The sequence below is a fragment of the Triticum dicoccoides genome, chromosome 3A (assembly GCF_002162155.2).
Source record: "Triticum dicoccoides isolate Atlit2015 ecotype Zavitan chromosome 3A, WEW_v2.0, whole genome shotgun sequence".
Classification (NCBI taxonomy): domain Eukaryota; kingdom Viridiplantae; phylum Streptophyta; class Magnoliopsida; order Poales; family Poaceae; genus Triticum; species Triticum dicoccoides.
Genome location: NC_041384.1, coordinates 721218370 through 721229504, shown reverse-complemented (window position 1 = coordinate 721229504; position 11135 = coordinate 721218370). Strand labels below are relative to the sequence as shown.

General features: G+C 52.4%; 1 protein-coding gene across 1 annotated transcript; it reads left to right on the top strand.

Annotated features, from left to right (window-relative positions):
* The first annotated feature begins 1262 nt into the window (after positions 1 to 1262).
* Positions 1263 to 4871, top strand: LOC119270483 (probable LRR receptor-like serine/threonine-protein kinase At3g47570). Its single transcript, XM_037552487.1, has 2 exons — positions 1263 to 4196; positions 4320 to 4871. Exons 1-2 carry the CDS (start codon positions 1790 to 1792, stop codon positions 4694 to 4696), a joined length of 2784 nt encoding a protein of 927 aa, XP_037408384.1. The 5' UTR covers positions 1263 to 1789; the 3' UTR covers positions 4697 to 4871.
* Positions 4872 to 11135: the final 6264 nt, after the last annotated feature.

Genomic DNA, 11135 nt, shown 5'->3' with positions numbered 1-11135 from the left:
GAGTTATGATTGGGCATGCATGTAGAGAAGGGAAGAGATAAATTTGCATGCGAAGGATTAAGTGAGGGAGGCCAGCGGCTAGGCATTTAAAAGAGGCCGCGTGCAAGATTTACACGGGACTCAAAATTCGGTTGGTCAAATACTACTCCCAAAATCTGCTCCTCCTTCTGCGTACATGCCTTGGTACGAGAGATTCAGAAGTTAGGCCCTATATAGATGAAAGGAGGGAGTAGCATTTTCTGTAGGAATTGAGAACATGGGAATACGAGAAAAAAAACTGGATTTTCTTAGCGGCTTAGGTACATGCATTAGTGGTCATAGAAATAGTGAAAATTTTCAGTAGATTGAACCCAATGAATATTTTCTTCGGAATGGACTGGAATGTGAAGCCTATAGGAATTCCTATGACTGAAGACTCATAAGAAAGATTGCAAGGCACTCATCCTACAAAATCGCAATAAATTATGTTTAACCAAAGAGGGCTTTAAACTATAGCAAACGAATTGACAACAAGGACAAACTATGTAATATTAGTTTTTCAAAAGTATATTCTTAATTTCTAGAATGATGATGGTTCTTACCGTTACATGATGCGAATTGTTTTCCAGAACAAAACCGAGAAAATGTACTGGTCGCGGCTATGTAGCCACGTTCGCGTAACGGCGTAAGACCAAAACTATACAGCACAATTTTTGGAAACCTGAGGCAGCATTCCTATAGCGGCGACGTGAATGTTGGCTTGTCCCCGAGCCCGGCCGCTACGTTACGAAAGATATTACCGATGAGCGCTTGACTAGTACGCATGAAGCATCTTTCCTGCGGGTCTAGTTGCAAAGCTGGCGTGGAGGTTTTCGTCCGATTCCATGGGGGTATTTCGTGGACGTGCGGTGCAGTTTCGAGCAGTATCGCTCGGGACAAGGTTAGAAAGTTCCGCGCGCGTCCGTGTTGTTATGCTTGCCGCTCGGTGACTTGACTTCCATGGAATGGTCGACAAGTCCAGCAACCTAGTTGCAAAGCTGGTGTAGAGGTTTTCGTCCGCTCCGATCGGATAAATTCCTGGGCGTGCGGTGCACGTTCGTTCCAGCCGTGCCGCTCCGCTCTGCACTGTGTTGCTACTCTCGCGACGCCGTCGGCCCGCCGGCAAGAGGCGTTGGCTGAGATCGAAGGGTCCTTGCGCTTGTGGCCCACAAAAGGATGAGGCTCAACGGAAATCCCGTATAAATTCACCTCTACCCCCGTTGTTCATTGCACACACACAACCACACAGGCAAACCCTCAGCCACCTAGCTCAATGGCCGCCCATATCCCTATCTTCGCATTCATACTACTCTCAGCTGTTACAGCCTTTTCTCCTAGTCCGACCACCGGCAGCGGGAGCGGCACCGACCTTGCGGCGCTGCAGGCTTTTAAAGCCCAGCTCGCCGATCCTCTCCGCATCCTTGCCGGCAACTGGACCACTAGCACCTCTTTCTGTCATTGGATCGGTGTCTCGTGCAGCCAGCGCAGGCAACGCGTCACTGCTCTATCGTTCCACGGCATGCCTCTCGTTGGCTCTTTGGCACCTCATGTCGGTAACCTCTCTTTTCTCTCTGTCCTCAATCTCACCCGCACCAATCTCACGGGCTCCCTTCCACCTGAACTTGGTAGGCTACATCGTCTTAGGTACTAGTATATCGGTCTCTCAAGAAATAGCCTGTCAAATGCTATACCTACTTCCCTAGGGAACCTCACAAAGCTCGAGTACCTTGGTCTATCTCTAAACCAACTTTCAGGCCAACTCCCTTTTGAGATGTTGTCGCATATGCACAACCTTAAGGTCGTTGCTGTCGCCAAAAATTATTTGACTGGTCAAATTCCACCATATTTGTTCAATAACACGCCTTCCTTGACGGTCATCGATTTTGGAAATAACAACATGTCAGGTCCTATACCACACACCATTGCATCTTTATCCATGCTGGAGTACCTCAACCTACAAATTAATCAATTTTCCGGCCTAGTGCCACAGGCCATTTACAACATGTCTAGTCTACAAAACATTGTACTCGCCGGAAATAACTTAACTGGAATGTTTCCGGGGAATCAAAGTTTCGGCCTCCCAGTGTTGCAAATTTTTTCAATAGATAATAATAATTTTTTTGGTCAATTTCCGGTAGGGCTTGCATCATGCCAGTACCTGCAGGTAATTGATCTGGGTGAAAATTCTTTTGTGGATGTTGTTCCGACATGGTTAGCCAATTTGCCATACCTAGAACAACTATTCTTAGGTTTTAGTGGCCTTACTGGTTCAATCCCAACTGCTCTCAGCAATTTCACCAGTCTTACTGATCTAGATATATCCAACGGAAACCTCATAGGGGAGATTCCACCAGAATTAGGTCTTATGCATGAACTCTCGTATATGTACCTTGGAGGCAACAAATTGACAGGTAAAATTCCAGCTTCCCTTGGCAACCTATCCAATTTGTATTTCCTTTCTTTGGGAAGTAATCAATTGTCCGGTCAAGTACCAACAACAATTGGAGAAAATTCGGCTCTAAACACGCTTGATTTGACAAACAACAATTTAGAGGGAAATATAGACTTCTTATCAACTCTTTCCAAGTGCAGGGAACTCCAACTCCTTATGATACAGTCTAATTATTTCACAGGCGTCCTCCATGGCCATGTGGGGAACCTTAGTTCACAACTAATCACTTTTACTACGGGTGACAACAAGTTAACCGGTGGAATTCCAACAACAATTTCAAACTTAACTAACCTTCAACGGATAGATCTTAGTAACAACTTCTTCACCGAGCCAATCTCAGAATCCATCGGTATGTTGGAAAATCTGGTATTGCTTGATATTTCTCACAATGAAATGTTAGGCTCTATCCCAACACAAATAGGTATGCTTGGGAGTCTACAACGTTTGTTTCTCCAAGGAAACAAAATTTTAGGATCCATACCAAACAACTTTGGTAATCTAACTTTGTTAGAATACATCGACTTGTCCAGTAACAATTTAAGTTCCATGATACCCACGAGCTTTTTCCATCTAGATAAACTGATCAAACTAGACTTTTCTCAGAATTCCTTTGTCGGTGCACTACCAGCTGATGTTTCTGGTCTAAGACAAACCAATTACATGGACGTTGCTTCCAACTTCTTGATTGGAAGCATCCCAAATTCATTCGGACAACTTACTATGCTAACCTACCTAAATTTGTCACATAACTCTTTTGACAATTCAATTCCTTCCCCACTTGAAAAGCTAAAAAGTTTAGCATCATTAGACCTCTCATTTAATAATCTCTCTGGCACCATTCCCATGTTTCTTGCCAACTTTACCTACTTGACTACCTTGAACCTCTCATTCAATAGTCTAGAAGGCCAAATACCCGAGGGGGGTGTTTTCTCAAACCTCACCTCGGAATCTTTGGTTGGCAATGTTGGGCTATGTGGGAACACACGCCTAAGATTTCCGCCATGCCACAACAGATCCCCCACAAGTAAAAGACACTTGCTTCTGTTTCTACTCCCAATACTTGCATTAGCTTTTGGCGCCATAGCCATTTTTCTATTCCTATGGACTCGAAGGAAACTTAAGAGAGGAGATGACGAAACTTCTGTTGATCCACCTGATGTCATAGGACATCAGATTATCTCCTATCGTGAGCTCATTCGTGCCACCAATAATTTTAGTGAAGATATCATATTGGGGTCCGGAAGCTTTGGAAAAGTATTCAAGGGTCAATTGAGCAATGGTTTGGTTGTAGCGATAAAAGTTCTTGACATGCGGCTGGAGCAAGCCATCCAAAGTTTTGATGCCGAGTGTCAAGTGCTTCGCATGGTGCGACACCGTAATCTGATAAAGATAGTCAATACATGTTCCAACCTGGACTTCCGAGCACTGGTACTTCAGTACATGCCCAAAGGCAACTTAGAGATGCTCCTACACCAGTCTCAGAGTGCAGGGTGCTTGGGATTTCTTGACAGACTAAGCATCATGCTCGATGTATCGATGGCAATGAATTATCTACACCACGAGCACTACGAGTTGATATTGCATTGTGACCTTAAGCCTAGCAATGTGTTGTTTGATGAGGAGATGACAGCGCATGTGGCGGACTTTGGGATTGCAAGATTGCTTCTAGAGGACAACTCCATCATAAGTGCAAGCTTGCCTGGAACAGTTGGGTACATGGCACCAGGTACTCAATTAGCTAGCACTTATTATCTTTATCAACCAAGCTGTTAATCATTGGTAAAATATATGGATTCACTAAAAACAACAAGGATAAGGCTTAATTTCCACTTATATTTTTCTTGAGCAGAGTACGGGTCACTTGGAAAAGCATCAAGGAAGAGTGATGTGTTTAGTTATGGAATCATGATCCTAGAAGTCTTCACTAGAAGGAGACCCACTGATGGCACATTCGGCGCACAACTAAACCTTAGGCCATGGGTTCACAATGCATTTCCCACAAAGCTTGTCCAGGTCATCGATGGCCAGCTACTACAAGACTCATCTCTTTCTAGTTGTGGCTTGGACAATGGTTTTATTGAGCCGGTATTTGAGCTAGGTTTGGTTTGTACTAGTGACTCACCTAACCAGAGGATGACTATGCATGATGTGGTCGTGGCGCTGAAGAAGATCAAAGCCGAATACACCAAACATGCAACAAAGATGCCACCTTATGCTACACAATGATCCCTCCCTCCTGTTTGCTTTCATCTCATCTATAACTATGTATTGACCAATGTATCCATTCTTGTGCATTTAGAACAACCATGTGTTTTTTTTGCGATGGGTAGGGAGGAATCATGCTTGTTCAGTTGTATTGTACACTTGTGATGTATAGTTGCTTAATCATGCCTTTCTTCCAGCCGCATTGCTATGCTTGCCGTGTGTGTGTTGCAAGGCTTGTCGCGTCTGTGTTGCTATGATTACCACCTACGTGTGGCACCCGACGAGTTATCTACTATCCATGGAATGGTCGGGATGTGTCGCTAGCTCATTCCAAAGATGGTATGGAGGCTTTCGTCTGCTCCGATCGGGTAAATTCCTGGGTGTGCGGTGCATTTTTTCCAGTCATGTTTCCCTGCTTCGCACACGGTTTCTATGCTCGCCGCGTCATACACCCACCGGCAAGGCTTTGACTGAGACCGAATGATCAATGCGCTTCTGACCTAAGTCATTAATGTATTACAACCTTCCGTTGTCCATCTACTTCATGTTGTATGGGTTGGAGGAACCTAGTGTTAGCTATTCTAGTCGCTGCAGTTTTTTCTTCAGTTAGTTTGTTTTTCGTCAGAAAATAATGTAGCTAGGCGCACGAGCTTGCGAGTTGTTGTGCGAGCCGCGCATGTAGGCGATCTGGGTACGATCGTTGCCCGATCGATCGGGGTGGTCAGCCACGAAACCCACTCGTGGGATGGCGCGAGTTTTAGGGATCGTGGCACTAGGACCGGGCCACTTCTTCTCTTTGTAACAGAATAAGTAGACGAGATCAAGATACAGAAAAGTCACAAGGTTGAACGTGACGCAAAACCTCCTGTCTCTCCTCTCTGTGTGTTTGGCGAGTTGAGAGAGATCGAGCGACTCTGACAATTGGTATCAGAGCCTGTTTCCGGCGATCCTGACGCCATGGCTGACACCGGAGTTCAGCCGAACCAGACGGCGGCGGCACCCCGCAACGACGGCGGGGATGGGAGCCGCTCGCGCACTCCACCACGGGGGCGCAGCCGTGGACGGAGCCGTGCACGGAGGGAGCGACAGGTGGTGATCCACCAGGCGGCGGCCACGGAGCGCGCGCCGCTCGTGCCCGGTGCGGGCACCACGTTCCCGACGCTAACGTCCACGAACTACATCGAGTGGTCCCTCATGATGAAGGTGCACCTGGAGTCTTGGGGGCTCTGGGACGCGATCCAAGGCAACGCACAGCACGTGCGCGACACAAGACGGCGCTCGGCGTTCTGTTCCGGGCCGTCCCCCCAGAAATGCTCGGTGTCCTCGTCGTCAAGGGAACGGCGAAGGAGGCCTGGGACACGATCAAGGTCATGCGCATGGGGGTGCACCGGGTGCGCGAGGCGACCGCGCAGCGACTGCGCGCGGAGTTCGAGCAGATCACCTTCCGCGACGGCGAGACTCTCGACTCCTTCGGCATGCGGATCACCACCCTAGTCAACCAGTTGCGTACGCTGGGGGACAACGTCGACGAGGTGCGCGTGATCCAGAAGATCCTTCGTGTCGTCCCCGCCCGCTACGCCCAGATCGCAGTCGCGATCGAGACGCTCCTTGACCTGACCACAATCTCGGTCGAGGAGCTGATCGGTCGACTGCGCACCGCAGAGGAGCGCTGTGGTGGCGGGGCGGCTCAGGCCAGCGGAGGCAGCCAGTTGCTCAGGACGGAGCAGCAGTGGGACGCGCGGCGCCGGGAGCGCGAGCAGGGCCAGGGGTCCGGCTCGAACGGCACCGGCAACGGGAACGGCAACGGGGGCGGCGGCAACCGCCGTCGTGGCAAGCCGCAGAACCAGAGGCGCGGCAACGACGCTCAAGGCCAAGGCGGCGGCAGCGGCCGCGACATGTCTAAGGTGAAGTGTTACAATTGCAATAAAAATGGCCACTTCTCCCATGATTGTACCGAGCCCCACCGGGAACGAAAGGGGGAGGCTCACCTGGCGCAAGGTGGGGCAGAGGAGAGCTCACTCCTCCTCGCGGCTGCGGACATGTGGGCCGCGGCCGAACCCACGCCGGAGCATGTACTGCTCAACGAAGAGCACTCCTAGGCGCGCGCAGCGGCAGACGGCCAGCGCTGCGATCTAGTTTGGTACCTCGACACGGGCGCCAGCAACCACATGTCGGGCCGGCGAGAGATCTTCTCGGCGCTGGACACCGGCGTCCGCGGCGCTGTGAAACTTGGGGACGGCTCGGCGGTCCAGATCGAGGGGAGAGGGACGATCCTCTTCCAATGCCGCAACGGTGAGCACTTGGTACTGTCAGATGTGTATTACATCCCAAAGCTCTGCAGCAACATCGTCAGCATCGAACAGTTGGACGAGCTCGCTTACGAGACCCACATAAGCTTCGGCGTGCTCCAACTCCGTGATCCTGGTGGGCGGCTCCTCGCGCGAGTGCATCGGAACCAGGGGAGGCTGTACGTGTTGCAGCTCACACCAGCCCAGCCAGTGTGCTTTGCGGCGCACACTGGAGAGGACGCATGACGCTGGCATGCGCGCTACGGCCACGTGAACTTCCGGGCTCTACGTCAACTTGCCCGGAACGAGCTGGTTCGCGGCCTCCCGCTCCTCGACGAGACGGATCGTGTCTGCGAAGCATGCCTCGCTGGCAAGCAGCGTCGGGCACCCTTCCCCCAGCAAGCTCTCCGCAGGGCCGGCGAGGTCCTTGAGCTGGTGCACGCGGATCTTTGTGGTCCGATCTCACCTGCAACGCCAGGAGGGAAGCGGTACTTCTTGTTGCTGGTAGATGACAAGAGCAGGCACATGTGGCTGTACTTGCTCGCGACCAAGGACGAGGCGCAGCCCGCCCTGAAGCGGTTCCAGGCCATGACGGAGCTCGAGTCCGGGCGGCAGCTCAAGTCGCTGCGCACGGACCGCGGCGGGGAGTTCACCTCCGCCAGCCTCGGTGAGTACTACGCCGACCAGGGAGTCAAGCGCCAGCTCACGGCGCCCTACACGCCTCAACAGAACGGCGTAGTCGAGCGCCGGAACCAGACCATCGTGGGTATGGCGCGCAGCTTGTTGAAGACGAAGGGTGTGCCAGCGCGGTTCTAGGGGGAGGCCGTAACGACGGCGGTCTACCTCCTGAACAGGTCTACAACCAAGAGCGTGGCGGGATCGACCCCACACAAGGCTTGGTGCGGGCGGCGCCCAAACGTCGAGCACCTGCGCGTGTTCGGGAGCGTCGCGCATGTCAAGGTGACACGTCCAAACCTGTCGAAACTTGATGACAGGAGCACACCCATGGTATTCCTCGGCTACGAACCAGGATCGGCGGCTTATCGTGTCTACCACCCGCCGTCGAACCGTGTCCTGGCCTCGAGGGATGTCGTGTTCGACGAGGAGGCCGCGTGGGACTGGTCTCAGGTCGCGGCGACAAGCAAGGAGCCACAGTGGGACACCTTCTCCGTCGAGCTCGAACCGGTGCCCGCCGAGGTGATCGGCGGCACCACATCTGGCGCAACCTCCCCTGAGGCACCGAGCTCTCCTACAACACCGACATCGACGCGCACCAGTGCGCCCACGACGCAGCCCGCGACGCCGATCTGCGCCACACCAAGCCCAGACCGCTCGGGCGTGGAGTTCGTGTCTCCACCACCGGGGGCGTCTGTGCCGCCACCCGACAAGGAGGCGCCGCGGCGGTACCGCACGCTGGAGAACCTGTGGGACACCACTGAAGAAGGGACAGGTGATAACAGTCAGTACAGTTACCTGTGCCTCTTCGCAGGGGAGGAGCCAACCTCCTTCAACGAGGCGCAGAAGGAGGGAGGATGGAGGAACGCCATAAACGAGGAGATGCAGAGCATCGTCAACAACAACACATGGGAGCTGTGCGAGCTCCCGCCCGGGCACCGACCGATAGGCCTCAAGTGGGTCTACAAGCTCAAGAAGGACGCACACGCACGGTGGTGAAGCGCAAGGCGCGGCTGGTGGCAAAAGGATACGTCCAAGTCCAAGGAGTGGACTTCGAGGACGTGTTCGCTCCGGTGGCGCGCATGGACTCGGTGCGCGTACTGGTCGCGCTCGCCGCGCACCACGCGTGGCTGGTTCATCACATGGACGTCAAGTCCGCCTTCTTGAACGGGGACTTGCAGGAGGAGGTCTACGTCGTTCAGCCGCCCGGGTACGTTACCCCTGGCGAGGAAGGGAAGGTGATGCGCCTTCACAAGGCGCTGTACGGACTACGCCAAGCCCCGAGAGCTTGGAACGCCAAGTTGGACGAGAGTCTGCGCTCTCTGGGCTTTGAGCGTTGTCCCTCGGAGCACGCGGTCTACCGACGCGGGGAGGGCGACAAACTTCTGCTCGTCGGTGTGTACGTCGACGATCTTGTCATCACGGGCGCGGACAAGACGGAGATCGACGCGTTCAAGCACCAGATGACCGCGCTCTTCCACATGAGCGACCTTGGTGAGCTCAGCTATTACCTGGGCATTGAGGTGCGCCAGGAACGCGACCGCATCACGCTCTGCCAAGCAGCCTACGCGAAGAAGCTGCTGGAGCGCGCCGGGCTCGAGGACTGCAACCCCGGCAACGTGCCGATAGAAGCTCGGCTGAAATTGAGCAGAGACAGCAAGGAGAGGCCGGTGGACAGCTCGGAGTACCGCAGCATCATCGGAGGGTTGCGCTACCTCGTGCACACGAGGCCGGACATCTCTTTCGCCGTCGGCTACCTGAGCCACTTCATGGAGGCGCCGGCTTCAGACCACTACGCGGCTGTGAAGCGTCTGCTAAGGTATGTGGCAGGCACGCTGGACTATGGCTGTGCCTATGTCCGGGGCAAGGGCACACCGGAGCTGCTGGGGTACAGCGACGCGGATCATGCCGGCGACATCAGCGACAGGCGGAGCACAACGGGAGTGCTCTACTTCCTCGGCGGCAGCCCAGTGAGTTGGCAGTCGCAGAAACAAAGGGTGGTGGCACTCTCTTCATGTGAGGCGGAGTACGTGGCCGCCACCACCGCCGCTTGCCAAGGGATTTGGCTGACTCGGCTGATCGGAGAGATGCTGAACACCGACGTCCGGCCACCGCGACTTCTGGTCGACAACAAGTCAGCAATCTCTCTCTCCAAGAACCCCGTCTTCCATGATTGAAGCAAACACATTGAGATACGATACCACTTCATTCGTGAGTGTGTGGAAGAAGGTCGGATCGACATCAACTACGTCTGCACCAACGATCAGCTTGCCGACGTCCTCACCAAAGCACTTGGACGACTCAAGTTTCTGGAGCTCAGGGGAAGGATTGGCATGACAGAAATCATTCGGCAGCGACAAGATTAGAGGGGAGATTTGTTAGCTATTCTAGTCGCTGCAGTTTTTTCTTCAGTTAGTTTGTTTTTCGTCAGAAAATAATGTAGCTAGGCGCACGAGCTTGCGAGTTGTTGTGCGAGCCGCGCATGTAGGCGATCTGGGTACGATCGTTGCCCGATCGATCGGGGTGGTCAGCCATGAAACCCACTCGTGGGATGGCGCGAGTTTTAGGGATCATGGCACTAGGACCGGGCCACTTCTTCTCTTTGTAACAGAATAAGTAGACGAGATCAAGAGACAGAAAAGTCACAAGGTTGAACGTGACGCAAAACCTCCTGTCTCTCCTCTCTGTGTGTTTGGCGAGTTGAGAGAGATCGAGCGACTCTGACACCTAGCTTCTCATTCACTTCTTAAATGACTCACTACTTCCCTGAAGTGTTAATCCATCAATGAGAATATGATGCTTGCTTTAGAAATCATGAGAAAATCAAAAGGAAGTGTCACTTGAGGACCTGAGCTGAAAATGCAGACTGGGCGCAGGCTAGCTACATTAGCATCTGCCCTACCGGTGTGTTTGTAGATATGTCTATCTCTTATTCACCTCACATGCGAGGATGCTCATGGCCCCTACCTGTTGCAGGAGCGGGGAGGAGACTACGGCTAAGAGGAAATGTCATCGAAGAGAGGTCGAGGTCGGCGTGATTAAAATGTGGACGTCATCTGGTTTTAAAGGAGAGGGCTCCAGCGAGAAATGTTCCACAATGGCGGGAAACCGAGCAGGAACGGGAGGGTTTGTCAAGAAAAGGGAGGGGTGCGTCATGGGGTTTTTCTGAGACAACGTGAGATGACATGACGGGTAGTCCGGACAACCACATTTATTCCCCATATATGGAGTGGATTTGGTGGAGCCCGGATTGTCTAGACGGTTTGATTTTGGGGAGCCCACGGGGAGCTCGTTTGATATTGATACATCTCGAATGTATCTATATTTTTTTATTGTTCCATACTATTATAGTATCAATCTTCGATGTTTTATATGCAATTTCATATCATTTTTTGGGACTAACCTATTAACCTAGTGCCCAATGCCAGTTGCTGTTTTTTTTTTTGCTTGTTTTTGGCTTTTCAGAAAATCAATATCAAACAGAGTTTAAACAGAGA

What these genes read in the sequence shown, in the direction of transcription:
- LOC119270483 (XM_037552487.1), top strand. Translation starts at nt 1,790, where the DNA reads ATGTTGTCGCATATGCACAACCTTAAGGTCGTTGCTGTCGCCAAAAAT. An exon ending in AGTTGGGTACATGGCACCAG is followed by an intron (nt 4,197 to 4,319) that starts GTACTCAATTAG and finishes TTTCTTGAGCAG; the next exon opens with AGTACGGGTCACTTGGAAAA.